General features: G+C 34.7%; 5 protein-coding genes across 7 annotated transcripts; 2 read left to right on the forward strand and 3 right to left on the reverse strand.

Moving 5' to 3' along the window:
* Positions 1-1,380: 1,380 nt before the first annotated feature.
* LOC105329720 (glutathione S-transferase omega-1) lies at positions 1,381-4,354 on the forward strand. The gene is made up of 5 exons (XM_011431078.4): positions 1,381-1,578; positions 2,080-2,185; positions 3,067-3,286; positions 3,467-3,596; positions 3,912-4,354. The coding sequence occupies exons 1-5, from the start codon at positions 1,470-1,472 to the stop codon at positions 4,151-4,153; spliced, it is 807 nt and encodes a 268-aa protein (XP_011429380.3). The 5' UTR covers positions 1,381-1,469; the 3' UTR covers positions 4,154-4,354.
* A 1,075-nt stretch (positions 4,355-5,429) lies between these two features.
* Positions 5,430-10,005, forward strand: LOC105329719 (tetratricopeptide repeat protein 38). The gene is made up of 9 exons (XM_066079102.1): positions 5,430-5,568; positions 6,327-6,404; positions 6,768-6,849; positions 7,305-7,479; positions 7,669-7,842; positions 8,184-8,259; positions 8,756-8,875; positions 9,096-9,155; positions 9,848-10,005. Exons 1-9 carry the CDS (start codon positions 5,542-5,544, stop codon positions 9,968-9,970), a joined length of 915 nt encoding a protein of 304 aa, XP_065935174.1. The 5' UTR covers positions 5,430-5,541; the 3' UTR covers positions 9,971-10,005.
* A 10-nt stretch (positions 10,006-10,015) lies between these two features.
* LOC136273753 (uncharacterized) lies at positions 10,016-15,497 on the reverse strand. Of its 2 annotated transcripts, none has more exons than XM_066079101.1 (8): positions 15,294-15,497; positions 14,488-15,027; positions 14,022-14,171; positions 13,387-13,638; positions 12,583-12,659; positions 11,959-12,209; positions 11,383-11,631; positions 10,016-11,146 (listed from the first exon to the last, which is right to left on the reverse strand). In XM_066079101.1, exons 2-8 carry the CDS (start codon positions 14,960-14,962, stop codon positions 10,654-10,656), a joined length of 1,947 nt encoding a protein of 648 aa, XP_065935173.1. In that variant the 5' UTR covers positions 14,963-15,027; positions 15,294-15,497; the 3' UTR covers positions 10,016-10,653. The 2 variants fall into 2 exon arrangements, with proteins under 2 accessions (XP_065935173.1, XP_065935172.1); XM_066079100.1 differs by having other exon boundaries at positions 14,022-14,237.
* Positions 15,498-16,439: 942 nt separating this feature from the next.
* On the reverse strand, positions 16,440-19,289 carry LOC136273431 (ice-structuring glycoprotein-like). Its single transcript, XM_066077837.1, has 5 exons — positions 19,274-19,289; positions 18,481-18,543; positions 17,232-18,230; positions 17,083-17,145; positions 16,440-16,822 (listed from the first exon to the last, which is right to left on the reverse strand). Exons 1-5 carry the CDS (start codon positions 19,287-19,289, stop codon positions 16,440-16,442), a joined length of 1,524 nt encoding a protein of 507 aa, XP_065933909.1.
* Positions 19,290-19,744: 455 nt separating this feature from the next.
* On the reverse strand, positions 19,745-27,112 carry LOC136273754 (uncharacterized). 2 transcript variants are annotated; one of them, XR_010711987.1, is made up of 6 exons: positions 26,838-27,111; positions 25,614-25,807; positions 25,120-25,283; positions 24,784-25,000; positions 24,165-24,261; positions 19,752-19,870 (listed from the first exon to the last, which is right to left on the reverse strand). XR_010711987.1 is itself a non-coding variant. In XM_066079103.1 (5 exons), exons 2-5 carry the CDS (start codon positions 25,801-25,803, stop codon positions 19,773-19,775), a joined length of 669 nt encoding a protein of 222 aa, XP_065935175.1. In that variant the 5' UTR covers positions 25,804-25,807; positions 26,838-27,112; the 3' UTR covers positions 19,745-19,772. The 2 variants fall into 2 exon arrangements, 1 of the variants encoding a protein (XP_065935175.1); XM_066079103.1 differs by lacking the exon at positions 24,165-24,261 and having other exon boundaries at positions 19,745-19,870; positions 26,838-27,112.
* Between the last annotated feature and the right edge of the window lie 383 nt (positions 27,113-27,495).

A 27,495-nucleotide genomic window follows, 5' to 3' on the forward strand; every position in this document is an offset into this window, starting at 1 on the left:
AGGCGCGTGAAATGCCTATGTAGAACTATGTAGAACGAACAAGAAACTGAAAAATTAAACTATTAACAAAATTGATATATTTTAAAATATCACTTTAAACGATGTACATTTGACGAATATCGATGTGTAACTCTTAAATATCTTCAGTACTAAAAACGTGCGTATGCATGCGGATCAAAACCTCCAATTACTAATTGTGCCATTTTTTAGAACTTCGATGCCTTTTCTTTTATAGATTGGGTCTGTGGTCCATATTTTTGTTAAATTCCAAATAAAGTGAAATGGAAAACAATCCAAATTTAATCAACAAAAACACAGAGATGACCCACGTACAAAATGTACTGTACATTAAAAATGTCCTTTTGTATTCCAACAACTGAACGTTTTAGAAAAATAATTCAAGTCCGTTAATTCTTGACCAAAGTCGCAGTACTATGACTCATTGGTTAGAGAACTAGACATTAGGTAACCTTAAAAAGAACTAGGCTTTTTAGATAGTGGGTTCGATATCACCCAAACTTAAGGGAATATTTTTTTTATCTTATCGTTTGTTGATGTATTCAAATCTGAAGATAGTAAGAAATTGTGCTTTTGCAAATTCATATAATAACACTATCAAATAGATTTGACTGGGAAAAAAATTGCAAATATATTTTATTTTATGACCAAACCAAATGGGCATTTGCTTATCTTGTTCCCCCATCCTCTTCATGGATGTTTGTTAATTTAAGTTGACAGACGATAGCACAAACCGAGAAATGTTTTTCATGTTTTTAAATAACAAATGCTTAAATCTTGATAATTGGAACACCAAACCATTAAATTCAACCAATTGTCACTCGACTGTTTCTTTGACGTGTCCATCAACAACAGGAAATTGCAATTGATGTGGCGCATATTGCATTGTACGTGATAAAAGGATTCGAACACTTAATTGGAACAAACCTGACATCAAAACTACTCCTAGATTTGTACTCTCGTTGAAAATCACGGTTAACAATGAATCATCATTCATACAGGAACACGTACTAAAATATAAGTTAACAAGGTTATATAAAAAATTATGATTAATATTAATATAGACGTTGATTTAAAACATTAATTAATATTAATATTTTTTATATTGCAATAATTTGCATTATGTAAAAGTTGTGTATGAGTGTCATAAACCCGATGGGGCTGAATACAATTTATTATTTAAAAGAACAAAATCAAGATTAAACAATTTTTTATAAATAATTGCTTAATGGACCCTTATCAAATCCAATAAAGCCCGAAGTGCTTTTTAAAAATTATTCTAAAATTATTATCATTGATGAAATATCTATTCGTAGTAATATAGAAAGTTAAAAAGATTTTGCGTCAAGGAAAACAACTCCAGCAAAATTAAGGTCAGTTTGTAGAACGGCGAACATTGCATGGACCGACAGACGAGAAAGAGAATGAATAAGCGATAACACTATCATTCAATGTTTACCTTCACGCATTTACGGAGGAGTCTTCAGAAGAAAATACCACAAATTACTGCGCGTTTATTCTCGGAAATAAAAGTCATGTCGGAAAAAGCTTTAGGCAGAGGTAAGTTTATTATATGATTTCAAAGAGCGATAACTACTGATTATTTTTTAAAGAAATCAATGTACTGAAAGTACTGAAATGTATTACAAATCAAAATTGAAAACAAAAGTTTTAAAATACGTAACGTTAAATCGTATTTGAAACGACAAAGTTTTATCAATGCTAATTTCCTGAATACACATTATACATGTAGGATGATGAATTATTTCTTTTCTCATATCGTTAATTTCATGCACTGTTTAATCAACAATAGCTGTACCGACTGGAGTTTTATATTATAAATCTAAGAAAAATTCAACAACAAAAACTTTAGGTATTTCTTAAGCTCCAGATTTGCTTTGAATGTCTGCATCCATGTGAAGAACAGTTATTTTAATAAAATCAAAAATACTATAGCCTAGTATTTATCGCTATGTGATTACTGAAAAAATGAATTTCCCTTTAAAACATGTATTTATTAACAAAATTATCTTCGAATAAATTCATGTTTTCATTTTGTAGGATCCCAATGCCCACCGCTAGCTCCGGGGACTCTTCGTTTGTACAGCATGAGGTTTTGTCCATACGCACAGCGAACACGACTGGTGCTTTTGCACAAAAATATTGAGTAAGAATTCTGTAGTTCACAATTTCAATTTTGACAAATCAAATTTGTTATGTTAATTTTAAAATTATAATCAAATTTTGATCATGGTATATACAGATTTTTAGCTTGCAAATAATTATATAGTAACATGGAAAGAACGTATGCAAATTTTATACTGTAAACCACTAAACCAACTTTTATTCACGACAACTTTATTTCGCGATTAACTTCCGGTAAACTGGTTCGCGACGACTAATGTTCGCGACCAAGCCTTATCCAGACCTATGTTGTTTTGTTATTCTTTCATGTTAAATACTGAAATCTGATTGATTAAGACGCAGTTAATAATATTTTCTATTACCCTCAGCGTTAGCAACGCACTTAGCAACGGGTAACATTAAAAAATGTTACATGCGCGAAAATTATGCGCGTACGGTTCGCTGTAGAATTCACGTTATTCCTATATAAAAGCAGTAAAATTTTCTTAAAAATTAAGACATTCAGTAAAACAAAATAAATAGTGCCTGTTTGGGAGGATAACAGTTGAAATTGACGCCACTCGAAAACCATTGTCAACCTCCGCTTCGCGTCGGTTGACAATGGTTTTCTCGGGGTGTCAATTTCAACTGTTACCCTCCCAAACAGGCACTATTTATATAATAGCAACCACACGACAATGACTAATGCTCTCGCTAACATCACAAAAATTTATCGCGCGCGGATAAAAGTTGGTTTTCAGTACATGTATTAAAATTGAAAAGAAGGTGAAACGCAATTAGGAATATTCATTGCAATGCCCCTTTAAATACATATTATGCAGATTCAATGATCAATAGTCTAATATCAAACGTATTGATACTTTTTTAAACATCTTCATTTTGTATTTATTCAATATTTTACAGATTTGAGACAGTCAACATTAACTTGAAACAGAAACCGGACTGGTTTCGGGCGCGCAACCCGATCGGCTTGGTTCCTGTTTTAGAATTTGACGACAAGATTGTGTACGAGTCAAACGTTTGTAACGAGTACCTAGATAACATATACCCCACCCCTAAACTTATCCCGACAGACTTCTACCGGGCAAGTCGAGATAAGATGTTATGGGAGACTTTTGGAAAGGTAATTTAAATATTTACAACAGCTTATTATAATAAATATGATATTTTTCTCATCCCCATATCAAATATAAAGCTAATGAGTTTAATATTGAAGGTTATCTCTCTCTCTCTCTCTCTCTCTCTCTCTCTCTCTCTCATAATTTCATGATGATATACGACTTACTTGATACTTGATCAACAGGTTACCGAGTTGTTTTACGAGATACCTAAATCAGTAGCCGATGGATCATTAGATAAGTGTATCCGTCGGTATGAACGACAACTGAGGCGCTACGAATCTGAGCTCTCCAACAGAGGAGAATACTTCGGAGGTAATAAATTATCAAGCAATAAAAAATTGGTACACAACGTAATATAAATTTCTGCATGTTTAATTTTTGAATGCTCAATAATTTAGTGCATCCCACGGGAGAGCAATTAGCAAAATAGAATATGGAATAAGAAAAGATCCTCGAGAAATAATTTTTCAAACATACAAATTAAAAGTGTTAGTGGTTGTTGAACCACACTTATATTATTTACACAGATATACATAGACTTAATCGTTTATTGTTATTGAAAAAAAACAACCAAGTATCTCCTGTCAGTTTAAATTTCATCCAGCATTACCATTATTTGTTCGATAGGCAGTTCCCCTTGTATGGTCGATTTTATGATCTGGCCATGGTTTGAGAGAATCCCGGTGTTGACCATTATAGCCCCAGAAGCTGAAATCGATCCAAACAAATTCCCACATCTAAGCTCTTGGATGAAATTGATGATGGAACTTCCGGCGGTGCGAGAAACTTATGAAGAGCCCACGTCGCACGTCCATTTCTTCTCAACACTTAGAGCGGGAAACCCGGACTATGATTATGGTTTAAAATAGAAAATTATGATATGTACTCAAAACACATTAAAGTTTCCAATGCACATTGTACAAAGAAACGTCATATGCAAGCTTTCTGGATATGTTGTTACTTCTATATTTATCGATTCATGAACATGGTGATTTTTTTTATATTTATGTCAATAAATAAACTCAAATATAGATCTAATATTTCGATTGAATTTTGAGATTACGATTATTTATCGTTGTTTTTCTATTTAATCTGAGGAACATGTTGCATATCTGATCAAAAATTTATTTACCCTTTAATTAAAGTGATATAGTGACTCAAGAATGTCATTTTATTTTTTGATTGTGACAAACGAAAAAAAAACCACCCAGAAATTTGATTATATAGGAGGGTTCATGCATTCTTAGTCATCATTTGTCAGCTTACACTTACCCGGTCTAACGTGTGTAAACAAATCGAGTCGTTTTAAGACGTTGTTTTGAGTGCTTTGTGATTGCGTTCGCAAACGGAAAATAGTTACAATTGGACTGACGCATTGAGAAAAGATTTACACTGGAAATTAAGACAACTTTTCTTCATTTTTAAGTCACTGGGAAAACCTCGCTTATTTCATGTCTGCAATGCAAAATCACCGTAGCCATTTAATAAATTTCAGCCATGTAATTAAACCTGACAAGCTTAGAGGGTCCAAGGATAATTCATCGTTTGAACGCTGTGATATTGATGAAAATCAAATAGAACCGTTTTAACAAGAGCTTGGACTTTCGGTGGGGTGTTTTTATCTAGTTTGTTCATCAAAACAAGCTGTCAATCATTGACCTCCTTTCTTCCAATTCGCTGAGAGAACCTCATTAATATTCATACACTTTCAAAACCGTTTCTCTGCTGTGTGAAACTGACGCTGTTTAAGCGAAATATACATCCCTGGTTTAAGTCTGACGAGTGTCATTGCGTTCAATGTATGCATATCTATTAGCCAATGGCTGGACAGTTAACCATTAGCAGACCCCACCTTCATCAAATCGGAGTTTATCAACTTCTGCCCAAAGTCCAAGGTCTTGTTTAAATGGTTCTGATTTAAGAAAAGTGCTGCATAACTATCTTGGGACAGAGTATATGTTTGACCTCTTTGATTTGGGTTGTCATGCTGTTTCTTTTCTGTTGTGTTCTTTTTTACCAATTTTAACCGAATCTATCCATTTATATTCAACTAATTCATGAACAACTACTGCCCTTTAAAAACATATGCGAGAAAAATAAGAAATATCGCAAAATGACACACAAAAAAACATCTTCTGTTGAACATTGTAGTTTTGACATGAACTGATCTTCGTACTCCGCGTGACCCAAATAATATAAACATTGACATCACGTCAATCGTCATCATCAGTTAGAGCGCCTGTGAGGGTATCCAGCCATGCGAACTCATTGGGGAGATTGCAAGGTAATAACAAATTGTAAAGAGTTTTTATTGGCATTATGTGGATCTTTCTTTTCGCCAAATTTCAACACATCGGATTTATCTACAATTATTATGTCGACATTTTATATACACGGTATGGGAACCAGTACTTCTCTTTATCACATGATGAACCTCGCAGAGTTTAAACATTAGCAGTTTATTTTTGTTGATGTAGGGTAAATAATTTTTTGTACAGAACAACAATATAGTGTTTCTTTGCTTCAGTTTATATAGCTTTCTATACAAATACATTTCCAATTTCCAGTGTCTTTGTCTGTTATAACATTATGAATCAATTTTGTAACGTATAATCTAATACATTTCAATATTCATCATACATTTGCTAAAAAATATATGAATATATGTAATAAGGAATCATTCTTTGAAAATAATGAGATGATAGAATACAGTCGGGCGTGAGCAAATTTTCTGTAAATCCCCTCGGACTTGGTTGGGTTTGATCACCGCTGACCTTATTTGATCACCTCAAAATACTCGAAGAATGAATCCTAGAACTATTCCTTAAAATTGTATCTCAATTCAAAATTTGCGAAGAATAAAACTAAATAAAAGAAGAAAATGTAAAATTATGCACATACGTCATTTGATAAAGCGATGCTATTACATGTAAGTTTGTTTTTTTCTGACGATGTGGCCGGATGCGTGAGCAGTCACATTGATTGACTATATTTTATATCAGTGTTGATTTTTTTACGGCCTCTCTGATATTGACTAAATAGGTTTGGGCCGACTATGGCCTTCCCATGTCTACCACCAGCAATGAGGCCTGCAAGTTATTCGACGCTTCACTGACACAGGTACCAATAATTTTACACCAACAACGTCATATTTAACTGATAAAATGTTGTCTTAAACGTTGATTCACATGAGTACTGGAGGAGGTTGCAGGCATTGCAGAAAATAACTTACCCTCGTAAAGTTATTTCATTCAGTCATTCTTAAACAAATGCACCGTAAATAGTTATCAAAATAGTTCATACATTATCCAGTTAAAAGCCCTTATTGGTTTATAGGGAAAGAAATAACAATTGGTTTTCTCAAGTACTAAGTATGATATATCAGGTTTAATTTAATTCTTGTCTCTATAATTGACCTTATTTTTATGAAGCATTCCAAAGAGTTTTGAAAGCTACTATTTAAACAAGGTATGATTTTTACAGTCATGTGGAATGTATAACGAACCATCAGTGGGTGGAATTGAGAACAGCATAAAACAAATGCTGGCGAGTGACCCAGATTTTGGTAACGTATAATATGTAAGAACTTTGGTAGTTTAATATCTGTTCAAATTCTATTACAGCTACGGAGTAAAAAAAGAAGTTTTAAATAATATTGTTAGATTAGCCTCTCTATAGTTAAGCGACGATGTTGATCAAAAATATCATTTTTATCATATTGTATTTTTTTTTTTGGTTTTACATTTATCACTGAAAAATGATTTTCTACGAATTTCTTCCTTGTTCTATATTGTAAATATGAAGTGAGGTTATCTTTTGTCATCTTATTTGATATAAACTGAGTACATTTGCATTATTGTTTTTTAACACATTTGAAAATCAGTGCAGAAATAGTTATGTATAATTTTTGTACAATTATTTGTACAAATAAGAATGCCTGTTTAAAGCTGTAACTAAATGACATGTCTACATTGCATATTTAAAAAAAAATTAAACAATTTGTTTTGATTTTAATTGAAGTCATGGGTCACGTGCTAAACAATAATTTGCAGCTGGGAGGATCGGAGAAACCATTGCACTTAAACCAAGATTTACAGGCGAAAATCACCCATTTGAATTCATTGAAAGAAAAAGTGCAATCTATCACAGAAAGAGAAAGGAGACACATAGATGCAACTAATCTGTTTGCTCAAGGGTAAAATATATTATGAATTTTTCATTGATTGATTGATATATTTATAGTCCCTTGTCTTGATTTCGGTGAAGGGGGTAGATAAAAAATTTTCCTCTAAGAAATGTAGGACAACTAAAATGTTTTGGATTCTATGTGATGTACAAGAATCAGAATACCGATGTTGTTACTGATGCTCGTGTAACTATCCAGGAGGCGATACGAAGCTATCCAGACATGGGAGGATATCCTGATAGACTATCCCACAGACATGATGGCCGTGCGGCAGGCCTTTCTAGGAATGATTAACATGGGCCTAGCGCAGGAAAATAAGGACATCCTGACGAGGATACTGCCGTACTATGACGTCCAGACACCGGGATACAGGTCAGTAGATATAAATTTTATTTTATATTGCCGTGTACACGTATACCCCAACTATTGTGGAGCATTAGTAAAACATACCGTCTTATACTGCAAACAATTTTAACCACAATTAAATTGAGGTGTTTTTTTTTATTTAATGAAAAAAATGTATCATAAAGCTTTTATGACTTTGCATCGAATTCCAGTAAATGGTACATTATATAATATGCATAAGCAGTTAATTTGTTTAATGACATTTTCGAATTGATTCGTTCGCCATACATGTATATCCTTATATCACCAAAACCATCCCTATTTAAGCCAAAGCAGTTCATGATTTGAATTTAATTTCCATTTAACAGCACAGTGTTGGGATGGCAAGCATTTTGTTTGGAAGAAAACAATCTCTACGATCTCGCAGAGAAGACCGCTAGAAAGGTAATTCAATGTCTAATATTTATTATTGAAATTTTCTTGAAAAATATTTTGTCTGAAAAATATATTCAAGTATTTATAAGAATTTGCCGCTTACGTGAATGGCGTGACGTGGAAATTAGTCCGAAGGAAAAATCTTCAAAAAATCTAAAAAAAAAAAAAAAAAAAAAAAAAACCACATGTGGTTTTCATTTTTACATCAACCAAGAATATTCAAATGCTATAGTGATACAAGTTTATGCTTGTAATCTTTTTATATGAAAGTTCGCGCTGTTCGAAGGCCTGAGTTTAAAGCTGTAACCAATGTCCATGTCAATGTCCATGACATACAAATAGGATATATTAGGTTAAACGCTCAACTAATCAACAATCGTACTATTAAAGTAGCTGTATATCAAAATGATGAAATTCTTCATTACTTTTGAAAGATTTTTTACAAATGATTTTTGGGTAATAATGGGTAATTGTTTAAATGACATGACATTCTCCATTGTTTTAGAGTCTGGAATTGGAACGTTGTGAAACATACGCCTCTCACACGCTCGCGCACGTGTATCTGATGCAAGGCATGCACGACAAGGGGATCGAGTTTATGTTGTCCACGGAGAACGATTGGAATGTACGTTTTATATTACTGCAGTTAACACTTTCCTTACAACAACACTTGTCAAAAGTAAAAATAATCCATCATACACTTATTTTGTCTGCAACACAATTAACAATTGCAACAAGATTAACAATAAATACATGCTTCAAAACTTGAGTTTGTAATGTCAGTATCACAGGCGACGATTGTAAATTCCTGAATTATAGCTTACTGTTTGACTCTTTTTTTTCAGAAATGTGCATTTCTTGCGTGTCATAACTACTGGCATGTCGGACTATTTCACGCAGAAAAGGTACGAGCACCATGACAACTTCTCGGGTTTTCCGACAGACGGAAAACCTCAAATACATTATACCGATGATATATTTAATCATTAAGGTAGTATGGGACACTTCTATATTGTGACCTACTTCCTATCGAAATAAACAATAAAATCAAGTATAATTTTATAATATTTTAAGTTATATGATATAGAATAGTGAAAAGGAGAGTTTATTTAAAATTTAGCACTGAATATATCATCTAAGTTATATGATGTATTCAGTTATATGATATAACAATATATAAATAGTGCCTGTTTGGGAGGGTAACAGTTGAAATTGACACCCCGAGAAAACCATTGTCAACCGACGCGAAGCGGAGGTTGACAATGGTTTTAGAGGGGTGTCAATTTCAACTGTTATCCTCCCAAACAGGCACTATTTATTTTGTTATACTGAATGTCTTTTTTAAAATTTCTAAGAAAATTTTACTGCTTTAATATAGGAATAACGTGAATTCTATAGCGAACCGTACGCGCATAATTTTCGCGCATGTAACATTTTTTAATGTTACCCGTTGCCAAGTGCGTTGCTAACGCTGAGGGTAATAGTAAATATTATTAACTGCGTCTTAACCAATCAGATTTCAGTATTTAACATGAAAGTATAACAATAAAAATTATCAAACAAAATTTGTAATTTGTATCATTGCATTTTTTTAAAGGGAGACTTTGATTCTGCATTGGAAATATTTGACACACAGGTAAGATTAATTCTCATAATTTGTTCTTTGATCCTACTGTACCCTCAGTTAAAAAATAGATTTGTATTTACACCTAAAATGTGACATAAATGTGACGATGAATATGAAAACACGATTTTCAAATCAAAATAATTACCAGTAGTGAAATTTTATAAAAACCGAAGTTAAAATGCTTTTCAAAACTAATTTACAAATAAAAAGTAGCTAGTATATCTTCAGGTCTGTAGCTCCTGGTCTGAAAAAATTCGGATGGACGACTTTGGAGCCACAGTGCTTACCCTAGTTTGAAAAAAAAATGCAATTTATGGAGCACAAAAAATTGCTTTAGTTTTGGACTAATAAACCTTATTTTTACACAGATTCTGTGAAAACAATTGATTAGTACCATTAAATTCTTCAGGAAATTTACACCTGAAATCGTTACTTTACTTGCCTCAGAGTTTCTCTTAAACATGCTAAGCGAATGTCGAGTTAAATTCGAAAATCAGTTTGCCGTTACATACATTACTTTGCCTTATCAAAATTATGTACCTTGGATCTGCAGAAGCAATCATTATTCTAAATGTTGGGGTTCTTTGTTTTTTGGGGGTTTTTTTTGGTAATGTGGAACCCCAGGTGGTAGTTAAACGGTTGTCGCGGGCGCGCCAAGCGCTAAGTATAGCTTCTTCAAAGCGAATTTTCTTGTTTCCAATTCAATATATGACAACAGTAGTCAATATACTATTTTCTTCAGTTTTAAGTTCTTGAGACCATTAAAATGTTTTAATTTATATACGTAAAGTAATTGTCGAGAACGAACACAGTTTTCCCACCAAAACCTGATATGTTAATAATTCCATTCGACTGCAATTGAAATATCCGATTAGTTGCACTAAGAAATAGTAATAGAAAAAGTGTAATCTCAAACAAGATTTCCGTTTCATTCCTCCCTGGCTTGTAGAAGGAACACTAGCTGGTGGGACACTTGATGGTACGAGTACTGCTGTGTTCCCTGGACCCGTGACAAGTTGGAATGAGACAGCTGGATTGGGGGACGGCAATATCTTCAAATATGATGGTTTGTTCTTCCTGTCCTTAACCTTGGCCAAGCCAACAGAAGACGGAGGATTATGGAAAGTATATGGCTGAGTGTCCCTGGTCGGAAGCACTGAAGGTTTGGACAGAGCAGCAGGAGCCTTGCTAGTTGTCAGTGAAGGACTCGGAAGCTCTAAACCTTGAGATAAAACCTTCTTGTCCTGCTGTTTACTTTTGTCATTAAACCTATAAAATGGAAAGTGAAACTTTAACATAAAATTGTGTTCAACAACTTTATCTAAATTTAATTTTCATTCCAGCAGTCAGAAGACAAGGAAATGTGTTCTAAATTTATTTAATTTACTACTAGATGTATTTACCCCTTTTTGAATGAATGAGTAATAAAAGTATCCCAGAATAGCCTTAACTATCATACTTTTTACAAAATAAATCAAAGGAAATAATGATGAAAAATTAATTACCACTGGCTAAGCGTCTTTTTGTTCAAGAGGGGGAGCTGTATATCGGTTTCCTCCATTGCTTCATGGTTTTCGAGGATTGTATGCCTGATGTGATGGAAGGCCCCAAGAACCAATGAAAACCTGGTAACGGACCTCCCTCCCCTCCTAAGATCGCTCCTAAAAATCTGCAGGAGTTGTTGAACTGTGGCCTCTGTGTAACGGTTACAGTTTGGCCATTGTGCGGGTCCTTGATTCGGACCGAGTACAACTCTGTCAAAAGAAAAGAGAAAACTGTAACTTACTGATTTTTAGGTATATTTTTTCAAGGTTGAAACTGAACTAATAAATAACATGTTTTATGGTACGACCTTAAAAAAATCACTATCAAATTCATTGGAAACATGATTTAAGGATTTCTTATGAAATTATGAAAATGTTTGGATTTGATTATACATTAAAAATTTAATTTAGATGAAACTTTTCCCTCTATCAAATAGAATTTGCGGCCGCGTGCATGAATTTTTTAATGACACCATCTCCTTTATGGATCAATAAATTTTTCATAAAAATGAAAATTAAGGTATAATTTATAAGTACCTTTCAATACTCTCGACCCCAGGTGCCACCTTTTTCCTCGGGCTTTTAAATCTGCCCTGGAGATGTCCCTTCTGATGTCTTGGAGAGAAAACAGTCCTCATCTTGTCATAATCACTGAGGGCCCTCCACAAGTCCTTCAATTGTTTCAGCTGTGCTGGCAACAATCCCTTTGCATCCCGCAATGAAACAAGGAAGGTTGCAAGGCGCAAGACATGGCCGTAACCAGGAATGTTGTCTGGACCAACTACTTCCTGAAAAGAAAAATATATCAAATACATAAGTATCACCTTATTTCGACTAAAAACCATCAAAAGGGGGAAATGAATCTATCAAATACAGTTTAACAAATTACAGCATGCAAATTTGTTAAAATATTTCACTGGTATTGGAATGTCATTCTTTTAACAATACTAGGAGATGACAGTTACATGTAGGTGGTTGCAAAGGAATCTAAACTTGAAATTATGAATGGATTGCATACAATGTATGATGCTGCTCATGGCAACAGTACTGTTCAGATGAGTACCTCTAGGATATTAAATCACAAAATATTAGTAGATGACAAGCAATTTTAAGTTGTTTGATAAATATGGTGTAAAAACATGTTGATAAAATATATCTTACATCATCAGCGGCAGTGTTCTGGGGTTTATCTTTAGGGTCTTGGTGTAGAGGCACTAAAACTGGCTCTGCTGATTCTGCTACAGAGAGATTGTTAAAAAAATGTTATGAATATGACCTACATATTTAATTTTATATAAATTGCAAAGCATTATATGCAATAACTAAGTGCAAATTTGAATTTCCATTAGAATAATTAAGAAATAAACAACGTTATTTAGTGAACATGGCATTATGAATAGCAATTGCTCTGTTGGCATATTCCATGGAAAATATGCCAGCAGAGCAGTTGCTATTCATAACGCCATATTCACTAAATATTCGTTGTTTATTACTTATACTTGCATTTTACCACTCTCAAATACCTTGTATTAGCAAAGACCTTGACATTTAGTTACTGCATCAAAAATAATCATGCAGACTGTAATGTATCATTTTAATTCACATAGATTTGTTAACAGAATCAATGATATGTTATAACAGTAATTCCTTTAAAATGTTATTATAAGACATGTTTTAATATCAAATAGGCTACATCAATTTTATGGAGTTGGAGAAAAACATATGATGTATCGTATAGTGGTTTTAATCTTTAACGCCATGGAAAAGTATATGAAGTCACACCTTTATGACGTCATAGTATACAGACAGAGCAATTGCGATTATAGAAATATAATTGCAGTTCCTCCGTATGGACTTATAGTGGGAAAGAACAATGGATATGCAAATATTCTGATATGAAATAACATTAAGAGGGCTGTTCGATTCAATTATAAGATATTGTTTGAATAAATATGCCATATGTACCTCTGCATGTGTCTTCCAACATTTTTTCATAATCTGCCATAGACGGGATGGGCAGAATGGGAGGCACTGGCTCAGGATGACACTCAAGGGCAGGGATTGTAGGATCAATGACGTCTTCTATCTCTTCGAAGCCTTCATCTTCTTCCTCAACGTCACGGTTGTCTTCCTCAGAAATTGATAGAACAGCCTGTGCATAATCAGTTGATCCTTTTCCTGTTTGGGAGTATAAGTACTCAATGCCTATGAGCTCCCCTGTAATAGTACATGCAAAGTTGTTATTTATAAAAGCAATTTTTAATGCACATGTAGTCAACAAAATTGGTGAGCAAAGGCAACAAATATAACAACATAACCATGAGCCAATGCTCACCAGTGATACCCCAGCTCTTATGTGAATAAACAAAATTATAAGCAGTGTCGACATTTAACATGAAGTTTACATTAATATGGACAAAAAATAAATCATATCTTGTGGCATGACTAAACAAAGAGTGTGTAAAAATTTCAAGCACCTTTAAAAAAAAGTTGCTGAGAAATTTGTTACAGATAGACAGACAGACAGACACACAAAGGTAAAACTGTATACACCCCTCTCCTTAGGAGTGGAGGTATAAAAATCAGTGTCATAAATTCACCTGTATACATCCCTGGTGGTCGAAAGTCCCCGAAGAAAGGTTCCCCTAAGATTTCTAAAGACAGTTTATTGACCGAGTTTTTAAGAGGACCACTGTATGTCCTTGGACAACGTTCCCTGGTATCTGTCCTGACAGCAGCAGCCTCCCTGTCTAGATTCCAACGGAACAGGCCATCGAGTAAAAAAACTTGGAAATTTATATCGTTGGCCAGGGTCCCTGTTTCATTTAAAGAGCAACATTTTTCATTAAAATGTATTTATTATCAGATCAGATCTCAAAATTAACTACAAAATTATGTTAAATATTGATCAATATGATTAGGAGTCACAAAGACATCCCAAAACATATTTTCATGAATGTGCAATTGTTTTAATAAAGAAAGGCAAATGATTGCCTATTTTAATTGGAAGGTAAAATTTTATACTGTTGCTGGGAATTGCAGTATGTGTAATATATCTTTTCCTACCTGGTATAAACCTGTTCATGTGGAGATGAAAACTTTCGAGGGAGGTCGATCCTCTGGCACATCTGTACACAGGCAGACCAACCCCACCTTTCTTCAAGGTACCGGTCTGTGTGTACAGATGAACACCTTCAGGGTCCTGGATGCAGGAAACATGTTGTTGTTGGACCCTCCACACCTCAGCTATCCTCTCGCTTTCAAACAATGGGACACCTAATGTGTCGCACCCTTTGGGGCCATCCAATGACTGTATCAAGCCTGATATCAGCGTTTGGGTCTCCTCTGTTCCTCGGGTGACACGCTTACAGTGGAGTGCCAGTTCTGTGGAGGAGAGGTTTCGCCTGACATCTTTTTCAGAGGGGTTGACGACTCCCTGGAGGATCATCTCTTCCCGCTTGGCTGTTGTTAGCAGCTGGAGATCATCCTCATCCCATTTGAAGACACACCGACTTAGCTTGCCCATGAAAATGCTGTACATACAAAGGATGCTTGTCAGTGGTACAACCAGAGGGGAACCGTCGCATAAAGTGCCAGATGTCTAACCTGAGGATAGTAATTGTTTTCTATGATTAGATGTCAATGAGAGGCCTCGAGCCTTACAGATAACCTAAGTATAATAAAGCCCTTAGTCTTGAGAGTATGATTATAAGTCATAGAAAAATTATCATCACTATATGCAGTAAAATTATTGTTATAGTACACATTTTTTAAATGTTACATATTCTTAATACCCAGCTTTAATGATATAAGCATAAAAATCATTAATTAGCAAATTAGAATACCATGGCATACTCATTGTGTCTCCCTACCTTATGCTAATATTTGGCCAATTTTCAAAGTACTTGTGTACTGTTGCTGGTCCACAGCAATCTCTGTCAACATACAGGACTTGAGGAGGATCTACTGCTGCCTTCTCATAGCGTGACATAATGCCTTCGATCATTGGCCTCAAGGATGCCCCCTCTCCCTCAGTCAATACGGACATGAGTATTTGTCCGTATTCATTCTCTACATTTGTCACCCACATTGCCTTTCTGCCATGACCTGAAAAATTCATAATAATTCATGTAAATAATAGATGGAAATAAATTTTTAAGTTGTGCAAAATAAAAAAAAAATGACATATATTGTGGCTAATAGTGAAAAGTAAGAAATACCTGCAAGTTTGTTTGTAATTTTTTTAGTTGAATCCATCTTCAGTATGGCACCAAACTGGGATGTTATGGATGCCTTGATGTAATCCAGTCTGTTTATGACATCCGGTTGGTACACTTTCATGAACCAACGGTGTCTTGGCACTGGCGGTTGGGGTGGTGGCCGTTGAAAGTGAGGGATGCCAAAGAAACCTCTGTGAGCAGAAGATTGGAAAGATTTGCAGTTGGAGAAGTAGCTTTCTAAGCTGGTGACATACTTCTCACCATGCTGCTCCTCTATCACCTTGCTCACAGCACTGCTGCTATTTCCCAAGGTTCTTTGACGAAGGAGCCTGACAACCCTCAGGTTGCATGCATATTTTGATGTCAAAATACATGGGAACTGATTCCTGCTGGTGTTGTCAAGCTGCCTAAGTATACCCTCACTCCAACTGATGACCTAGAATGGGCAAAAAGTTTCATAAGAAATACATTTTTATCTACCATATTATGAGTATGCATATGTATAGATTACAGATCATTACCTTAAAGGCACCAAAAGTATTTACAACGTTACTAACCGGTATACATATATTACCTTATTACATGTAGAGTAACATAATATATAAGACCGAAATGAATAAAACAGATAAAAGAGGAGGCAAGTAAATTTAAGGAAAGGGACAACAGTACTATTGCATCTTGTACGGGGATTATAGATACTTAAAAAATAAGGTATCAATTTTTTATGTTTATAAAAATGAGTTGGTGACATGATCAAATCTAATTAACAAGAATCTAAATATAGAAATAAATTACCTTTTAGGAGCATTTTGGGCAACTAAGGTACTCTCCAGCCATGTTGTAGAAAGAGTCTACATCCAACACCATGCGGGCTTTTTGATGGACTCCGGCATTGGTCAGTTTTCCATTGCATTCCTCCTGAGGACAAACAAGGTCCATGTGGAACAGGTGGCGGGGCATCCACAGGAAAAACCGATGAGCAAAGTACCGATCTGGTTTGTTGAGGATACTTGCTGAAAGGCTTGGCTGTGGTGGCTGGTACCAAAGCTTGGAGACTTTAGTGAAATCAAATTCAGGGCCGCGTTTCCCCATCCTGAAAAAAGTCTCTGATATCCACTTGTGATCCACATCGGGCAGAGTTTTCTTCCATCCAGCCAGGACAGTCAGAGTGTCTGATGTGTCTGAAAAAATTGATGTTCATTAGGCTCACCATAAACAAAATATACAAACATTGACCTATTGTAAAAAGTCTACTTTAAAAGTTAAGTAAGTTTTAAATTTTCATGTTCCTCTTCTCAAAGTGCTAAATCTTAAAAGAATTTTCCATTTAATTTTTCAAAAATTTAATTGTTAAATTGTAATGTAAGACAACACACAATGACCTATAAGTACCACTTGAAAAAGTAAACAAGATGCGCTTGGATGAGATTACAAAACTTACCTCTACTGGCTGTCGATGGGGCCTCAAGATCATGTTCAATAGAGGCAGATGTTGTGGCAGACACTGAAAATTAAATTATTATATTGTTAAAATATGTAGAATGGCATCAGATAGCATGAAAGCAATTACTTAAGAAGACACAAGCTTACATAGTCTTGGCTCTGCAGTGGAAAAAGCAGGAGCAGCAGTGGTGGTTGCGGAGGGCCTCACTAAAGCGGGAGTAGCAGTGCTGGAAGTTGCGGGAGGCCTCACTAAGGCAGGAACAGCAGTGGCGGTTGCGGGAGGCCTCACTAAAGCAGGAGCAGCAGTGCTGGAGGTTGCGGGAGGCCTCACTAAGGCAGGAGCAGCAGTGCTGAAGGTTGCGGAGGGCCTCACTAAGGCACGAACAGCAGTGGCAGTTGCGGAGGGCCTCACTAAGGCAGGAGCAGCATTGCGGGAGGTTGCGGAGGGCCTCACTAAGGCTGGAGCAGCAGTGGCAGTTGCGGGAAGCCTCACTAAGTCACGAACAGCAGTGCTGGAAGTTGCGGAGGGCCTCACTAAGGCTGGAGCAGCAGTGGCAGTTGCGGAGGGCCTCACTAAGGCAGGAGCAGCAGTGCTGGAGGTTGCGGAGGGCCTCACTAAGGCTGGAGCAGCAGTGGCAGTTGCGGGAAGCCTCACTAAGGCACGAACAGCAGTGCGGGAAGTTGCGGAGGGCCTCACTAAGGCAGGAGCAGCAGTGGCAGTTGCGGGAAGCCTCACTAAGGCACGAACAGCAGTGCAGGATGTTGCAGAGGGCCTCACTAAGGCACGAACAGCAGTGCTGGAAGTTGCGGAGGGCCTCACTAATGCAGGAGCAGCAGTGGCAGTTGCGGGAAGCCTCACTAAGGCACGAACAGCAGTGCTGGAAGTTGCGGAGGGCCTCACTAAGGCAGGAGCAGCAGTGGCAGTTTCGGGAAGCCTCACTAAGGCACGAACAGCAGTGTTGGAAGTTGCGGAGGGCCTCACTAAGGCAGGAGCAGCAGTGCGGGAGGTTGCAGAGGGCCTCACTAAGGCAGGAGCAGCAGTGGCGGTTGCGGGAGGCCTCACTAAGGCAGGAGCAGCAGTGCTGGAGGTTGCGGAGGGCCTCACTAAGGCAGGAGCAGCAGTGCTGGAGGTTGCTGAGGGCAGGGCTAAAATTACACATAAGAACATATATTTTTGAAAATAAATGTATATCATGTTCTTTTGCAGTAGAAGAGAAACAGGATATCATCACTAAATTTTCTCTCGTACGCAAGTAACAATTAAAAATTGCCAAAAAAACAAAAGTATTAAGTTTTTTTTATGAGTCTTTATGCTTATTTCCTGTACTATATTTTTAAAATATGAATTATTTTGTACATAAAGGAAACTTATCATAACAATGTAGATGTCATTTACCCGAATCTTGCAGAAGCTTTCTTCTCACTTTACTAATTTCAACTTCTGGGGACTGTAAAACACCTGAAGTTCACAAATGATGCAATCATTAGAAATGAAATAGAAATAATTGACTAAATGAAAGTGTACTAATTATTTGAATAATGAATCAAAAAGTCTGAAAGTGCTGAAAAATGGTTAGCTTGCTCCCCATACTATCAGAATATGACAATTTCCTTTAACATTTACTGTGGAAAACTATTAAACAAGTATGAACTCACTGATTGGTCACATTAGCGAGGTGGGAAGCAAGTTCTATTAATAAACTGGATGTAGGTAGCACTTTGACAAAGCTTTGAGTTAAATATGCTTGATTGAGCTTATGCGAGAGTATTGATGAAGTGATAGTAAGAGTTTTGAGTATATAAAAACATGTAATAACTGCTTAAGAACTGGCACACTTGAATTTTATAGATGAAAAATGTATGAGTGTCGTTACACTACTTATAAATAATCCTGAAAATATTTTGAGCAAAAATTTCATAATGAGATGTGTAATGGAAATGAAAAAGGATGAAGTGATAGTTCTGAAACATAGTTTAGAAGAAAAATTACAGGTGATATATCCATGTGGCTATCCCGGTATGTTAAGACAAGGTGAAGACATAAAAGCATAGAAATAGCATGTATTAGAGGTGTAAGGATTATGGAATCACTTGAAGCCAACACCAGTGTAAAGATTATAGTATCATTTTAAGCCAACACCAATTATGGTCACAGCACCACACGTACACACAAGACTACATCAATTTACTTGTGGTGTACTTCATCCATTGCCATAATAGGTTTTCAAAGTTGTTTATTTCTTACTACTGCTTACAGTAAAGTACCTAGATTAATTTTTCAAAAGACTTTAAAATAAAAAAAAATTTCATTCAAAATTCACTTCACTTAAACTTCACAATTTTGAATTTAACCTATATGGCACTGGTGAAACTCTCTTACCTGAAATAATCTGTAAAATCAATGAGGTGGTTATGATTTTAAAAGAGGAATATTTATTAAAAAATGAAATTTCATCACATTTATTTTCATTCAGTTATGGTTTTCAAAATATATGACCTTGCAAACATTATTTGAAGCTGAAAAATTTGTTCTGTCCACTATTTATTTAATTAAATATAGTTTATTTGTTTTGCCTTTGATATACTAGTAAACTCAAAAATATATTTATCATTATAATGTATTTATCAATGTGTATTTCAATATATTCTTTTTCATATCATTATTAACAATGATCTAGATTTAATTTTTCAGAAAACATTACCAGACTCCACTTCAAATTCTTGAACAGCTTCTAGTAACCTCATGTCATCTGCTGTTGCTGGTGACCTCGAAGGCTGCTTTAAATCTGAAATTATAGAAAAAATGATAAACTTCTCTCAATGAATATCTTTAATATTATAACGAGCTAATATTACAGTTATTGACTATTTGTCTATATAGAGTTATATTGTGAGAATATACTACTGAATATAACAATAGTGTATGTGTTAAGGAATAAAGAAATAATTCTTTGAGTATTGTAAGGTGATAATTTTGGTAAGGGTGATCAAATCCAATGAAGCTTGAAGGGCTTTATGATAGATTTGATCATAATTTTCTAAACTTTTCATATTTTAAATGTCTCTTATCAGAGTTGGGGTCAATTACTTTGAAAAGTAATTAATTACTTTCAAATACATTGACAATTTTATCAATTACTTGCAATTACAATTACATTGATTTTTTAAAATGTAATTATTAATAATTACTCTCAATTACTTTGATAAATGTAATTAATAACATTTCAAATACTTTATAGTTTTATTTTTTTAAATCTTGAGAACATGTTCTTTATTAACTTTAAGCTATACAGCTCATCAGTACAATAAATATAAACAATATACACGTACAGGTAGGTTAACAAGAGAATGTGGCAGAAGTGTACATACTATGATATCAACATCTAATTTGCATTAAATAGCAATGTTGAATAATACAATTATTATGGTACAGTATTTTTTTCCAGAACTTAACTATGTTGAACATTCTTTGGTACATCAGAGGACAGCGTCCTAATTCAGAATAAACTGCTACATTACAAGTTGACCTTTTAACTCCCAAGATATGTTTACAAAAATCAAGATGAAGTTTCTCAATATTAGGTGCTTTGAGTGAACCCCATACCTCAGAAGCATAGTTAATGACACTGCCAACAAAGCAATCAAACAATGATAGCAAAGTATTATGGTTAAAAAACATGTTTCTAATATTTTTTTTCAATACAAATAATGCCTTCCTGCCTTGCTCAGCAAGTTGTTTCTCAGCTTTAGAAAATTTATTATTGTAGTAAAAAATAATGCCAAGATAAGCAAACTGATCTACAATGTCAAGTGGTTTACCATAAATATACCATTTTTCGTTTTCTTTTACCCTTCCACCTTTTCTAAAAACAACAATCTTTGACTTATCAACATTAATGTGTAATTTCCATGTGCTACAATAATATGTTAATTCATCCAAAAGTGATTGAAGACCAGCAATTGTTTCTGAAAAAATCACCATGTCATCAGCATACATAAGAAGGAAAAGATTCAGTGATGAAATTTCAAATGGTACACATTCAGAATTTAAAAAGTTGATTTCAAAATCATTTACATACAGATTAAATAAAATGGGTGAAAGTACTTCACCTTGCATTAAACCAAGATTGCTGTTAAAGAAATCACTCAAGTGTCCATCAGAAGTCACACATGCTTTAACATTTTTATACAACCCTTTTATAACACATAGAAGTTTTCCTTGGATACCAATTTTTGACAATTTCATCCAAAGTTTAGACCTATCAACAGAGTCAAATGCTTTTTTGAAATCAATAAAGGCACAGTAAAGTTTTTTATTATTACTAGCCAACAATGAAGTAATTAAAGTATGTAGAGCAAAGATTGCATCACTTGTACCACATTTAGATTTAAAACCAAATTGTGCATCAGTAATGACATCATTTTCATCTGACCATGTTATAAGTCTGTTGTTCAATACGGAAGTAAAAAGTTTACACATGTTGCTAACAAGGCTGATTCCTCTATAATTATTAGGATCAGATTTATCTCCCTTTTTAAAAATAGGCACAATAATAGAAGAAGACCATGATTCAGGAAAGAACCCTGTTTGAAGTATACAATTAAAAAGTCTATGTAGGATAGGCAACAAATATTCTTCAAATTCAATGAAATATTCATTAAGTAAACAGTCGTCACCATGTGATTTACCTTTTTTTAATTTCTTAATAGCTACTTTAATTTCTTCAACATCAATATCCTTATCTAGTTCTTCAAAAATACAATCTTCAGCATCATTGGAGATATCATTATCAATAGTAACATTGCTTTGTGAAGTTAATTTAAAATGGTCAAAAATCTCACTTAGTTGCACATTAGATTTAAAATTAGATTTTCGTTTAAATTTTGCAAAAAATTGCTTAGGATTATTTTTCTTAAGAATTTCTAGTCTTTGACCTTCATGCAATAAATACTGTCTTTTGCATTTAGCTTCACAAAGCTTATATGTGCGCTTTTTGCATATCAATACTTGATGATTAACAACACTTTTACAAGAATTGAATTTACGTAATGCAACAATATACTCTTTATACAGTGATTTTAATTTACAATCGAACCATCATTGGTTTATCACTTGTAGATAAATATAATTCATGTACATTATCTTGCTTTGTTTGATTTCTTCTAGTGCTACAATCACTGGTGTCAAATTTCTTGATTTCAAAAAATGGATCTACAATTTCATGAAAAACTTCATTAAATTTGTTAATACAAGAATCCATGTCAGTTTGAGATGAGATATCTTCAATATTAATACAATCATTCAATCTGTGTTGATTTTGGATAATAGATTCTGTGCACGGTCCGAGGTGTTCCACTTTCCATGAGGAACGTTTACGTTGAGAGTATTCATGCGAGTCAGCCAGCTTATGGCATGGGTTGTTGTTCATACTAATGTGCAGTTCTATGTGTAGTGGTGCATGGTCAGAAAAAGCATTGAAATTACAGACAATAAACTTATGAAAACAATCAAACATATGGACAGGTGATAGTAAATAATCAATTGTACTGAGTCCACGTGACCCATTGAAAGAAAAATCATTTGCGTGACCGCCTTCATGTCTTCCATTCACAATACGAAGACCTGTGGTCTTACATAATAACAATAGTTTTGTACCATATTCATTACGCCCAGTGTCAGGGTTCATTCTTACAGGTAACTTGCTGTCAGCTGTATATGTAGGCAGACTATCTAAGATATCATTATGTAATGAATCATTTTCAATAAAATCTGGTAATGATTGCGTTCTACTATTAAAGTCTCCAAAAACAAAAACATCACCTTGATTCAAATAATTACACAAAAAATTTTCTAATTCACTAAAGATATCACAATTTAGAATTTTTAAAAATACAGAATTCGCAGGGGGTAAATATGTAAATGCGCAATACACATCGCATTTATATACACAAAGAGATTTGTCAATTTTGAACCAAATAATCATATCGTATAAAGAATCAATAACAGACACATATTTATCATATATATCTTTTATCAGAATAATAGTTCCTCCTCCCTGGACGGATCTAGAATCTCTATGGAATATGTGTGTTTTATAGCCTTCCACATCAACGGAGAAATCTTTACGAATCCAACATTCCGATAGACATATAATGTCGTATGTACACAGATAGTGCTTTAATTGACCCCACTTGTTTTCAAAACCACCGTTAATGTTCCAACCAATAATTATTAATAGTAACCATTAATAGTTCCAACATATACATAATATATAAACAGCATTAAGATATAGTATACTAGTATACAGAGCTTTGTGTACGGTTATATTTTTAAAGGTTGTATAGTTCAGTTCAGATCAGATTTCTTGAAAATTTCTAGAAAAATTTTCTTTAACACTAAATTCATTGAGTACCATTGAGTTCATTTTTGGTTCTGAATAATATTCTCTCTATAGCGAATTAATTTTTATTCACATATTAAAACCATGTTTAATATTCAGAAAGTACAACTTTCGACAGTACAGCATATCAGTAAATTGCTATAATTCACCAGAATGAGATATTTTGACTCCCTTAAGTCTAAAATCAATGGGGGTTCTTGGGTATTAGAGGAGTTCACACCTCCACAAAATTAGATCTTTACCTATTGCCCTGGGCAGTGTGTTATGCTGTATAAACATTTGAAACATTATGGGACATTTAATTATTGTATAAACAAAAGTCCATGCCAAACATGTATAAAATCTTTTTATCATTATAAGACACCCTTTTTTATACTTTAAACTTGGAAAAAAAAGTAATTGAGATGTAATTGAAAAGTAATTGAAAATACACAATATTTTTGGAATGTATTTAAATACATTCAATTACTTGTAATTGAAGAAAGACTCAATTACAAATTACTTTCAATTACTTTGAAAAATGTAATTAATTACACTCAATTACAAATACTTTTTTCAATTACCCCATCCCTGTCTCTTATCCTAATGATACTTAACACCAAAAATGGTAACTATAGCATTATATTTGAGAAGTTAAAAACTTATGGTAAAATTGTTAACTAAGTAATATTTAGAGTACCCTTGAACGAGTGTATCTTCCGATACCGGTCGAGGGGCGGAGTACAAGCGTACAAATTCCGTTCTTCAAGAAAGTGTTTCGAAAGTTTTGGATCCGCCTAAGAAGACGAAATGTGAGATTGCATTAACGCCCGAGATTGATCTAGATGTATCGCCATTATTAGGAAAACATCCCGACATCGACGAGAAAAGTGATTCCTCGAAGTCAGTCTTTAACAATTGTGTTTTTAATTTTACGGCATAAAACAAATGCGTGTGAATTTTTAAAACTATGCACTTTTGGATCCTAATTTTGCACTCGGTTCAGTGTGATGCTTAAAAAAGTTTGTGTTTTGTTATATGCAAGGAAACATTTTTTTTTTCATTATTTTGTCAATAAATCTTTTTTTGCTTGTTTCACTTTATTTATAATCTGAATATGGTTTATCTGGATACACCACAGCTGTTAGAGCACAGCTAAACCATGGTGTATCAGAAATAAAAACACAAAGGTCATCAATGCAAAACCATCGCAGCAATGATACAATTAATTTTAACGACACAAACAGCACAAGATCAGTAACCCAAGTGACCTAAAAAGGTAATGAAATTGTTTACAGTAAATAATTTGAGCAACTTACTTGGTGTTACTCGTTTGGGAGTTGCAATCCTTCTGACCTTTCTCCGAAGCGCTTCTGGGGACAGCTCTCTTCCAGAAAGAAGCAAATGAAATTGTTGCCCAGGTACAACATTCCTTTTCTCACAAAGTCTCTTCCATTCATCTTGAATTTTCTTGCTCCTACCAGATAGTTTTTGGCTAACAATGGCCCGAGACTCCTCAAACATGGAACAATACATCTGCATAATGTCAAAACTAATATGAATTCAGGTACCTTTTCATAGAATTTCATAGTAATGTAAATAAGTACACTGTACATGACATTGGTAATTATTTTTTAAATAATAATCAGGATTACCAAAAGGGAATCTTTGTTTGCCATTTGAGTGACTGAGGACTTGTCGCCTTTCACTCGGTCCTCCAAAATCGACCCAACAAACCAGCCCACATATCCAGGACAATTTTCCAGCAGCCAACAAAACTTCTGCCCTCTGTATTTCCCACTTTGCAATACGAACTCTCCTGCAGTGAGAAATATAAACTATACTAAATGTTGCTTGATAATTATATGCTGCGTCAAAGCAGACAGAATTAAGTTTTCATTTTTCATGGCTCAGGTTTTCATCAGTTTAAGAGAGTGGTAATAGGGAATCAAAAAAGCAGTGTGATGATCCGGAAAATTGGATCACACTCTGTAAAATTGATAGTACTGTATTAAGAAGGGAAAATTGATGGGTATATGATAATTATATACATGTATATCTATTATTAAAACAGTAACTTGATCCAAAGGGTCAAATCACGTTCAGTTGACACTTCATAAATTCTATAAATACCAAATGAATACATTACCTAGCACGTCTTTTCTGTCATTGACATCCCCACCTCTCTCTCTTACACATTCCTTGGCAAGATTTTCTACCTGGGATGCTGTCTGTGGAGGAAACCAAGCCCTCTCCTTAAACTGCCGAGCAGCATCACTGTCGTATAGAACAGGGATTCCATCCCTTCCCCTCCTAATTGAAGGGTACTTGGGTGGCATTTTCCTTAAAAAAAAAAAAAAAACACGGTTTTACATGTAATAAAAATTGATTACTGACAGACCATATCATGATTCAAACTTATAGTGAAGTGCTCTACTAACTGAGCTACCTGGCACCCGTTTTCGAACCAGTGACTGCAAACATCTATGAAACTAATGTACTATATTCTGTCCGATGATATTTATGCAACACGTTTTGATTAATTATTTGAGATTTATATATCTGGAATTAAAACAGAATATAACACACGCACATACATAATTATTTTACTTTAGGTTAGCATCAATTACTGTTTTCATGGTCAGTTTTAATCCAATTAGAAATAATGTTTAAAGTCTTCTGTTATAGGCTACCTTAAGAAATGTTTTCGTTTTTCATTTTGCTTTATAAAAATGATTGAGGAATTTGTACTAACAATGAACAAATTATGTCATTATTATATCCCACATCACTTGTTAACTTATCAGCAAACTCACGACACTGGGTGGTGATTTTGCAAGTCTACAGTACACAAGATCAAACCTACAATAGACCAATCCACACTTTACAAAAGTTATGTCCCTTGGCCGCCATCTTTGGGGAAAAACCCATATATTTCTCACAGTAGCCTTTGTAGTTCAGAGGGTTGTAACTTCGTCATTTGACATCAAAATCCTTTTCCGCTGTGAATGTTAATTGCCCCAAGTTGGGGCAACCCACACATCGAAGGAATAAATCAAATTCCAAGAGATTTCTTCAGAGGACGCCTAAATATTTGGTTGTTTAAAGAAGGGAAAAGTTGCTTTTTCCCTTTTGACCTTTGGGTTGACCCCGCAAAGGGGAACAACTTTTGCAAAGTGTGGATTGGACTATGGACCTATATATATAGGGCTATAGAAGCAGCGTTGACCTACCATTATTTGTTGTAAGTTGATACTAAGGAAATAATTGATGTATCGAATACAATTTAAATGCTTAAATAGCATAACTTTCATTCATGAAGTGTCTAATTATTTTAAAATTAGTATCATTGTAACGAAACGAGTGACAGTACCACTAAAGTGCGCTGGAATTTCCTCTGCGTTTCCTCCGCTTTAGGGTGTAAATGACCGAGTACAATCGGTGAAAAGGCAATATAAACACAGACTGATATAATCTAGGAAAATCTAAACATAATAGCGAGCGAAGCGAGCTCTAAGAACCAGTGTGCGCGGGAAAAAGAACGAGCTAAACCTACAGTTCATCAAACAAAATTTTTTGTCTACGTCCCATAATGCTCTCTAATGTTTTCACCCGTGGTGCTATGCAAAAAATGGCCGACTTTTAACTCGTAATTTACGGTAGTCTCGTTCAACCAGACGCTCGGCTGTCTGCTCGTCGGAGATTTACGGAGACAGCCGAGCGTCTGGTTGAACGAGACTAAATTTACGGTGACTTTAAGTTTGAAGACACGTTTTGAGTACTGCATATGCTTTGGCGAGACTCAAAAGATATGTTGCATGCTTCCATACCTTCTTATTGAGTCGAGAAACGTAAACAAAGACGAACAAAGTCATGGATGACGTCACAGTGCACTCGCGCTATATTTCCCGCGAAAAATTAAGAGGTGGATCAAACAGCTGTAATGAGTGTACTGGCTATTTCAGTATAGACTGCGATACCTGCCTTATCTGCTTATTGACATATGATTTGTTTTTAATCTTTTTTTTATA

This window comes from Magallana gigas, chromosome 3 (genome assembly GCF_963853765.1).
Source record: "Magallana gigas chromosome 3, xbMagGiga1.1, whole genome shotgun sequence".
Classification (NCBI taxonomy): Eukaryota; Metazoa; Mollusca; class Bivalvia; order Ostreida; family Ostreidae; genus Magallana; species Magallana gigas.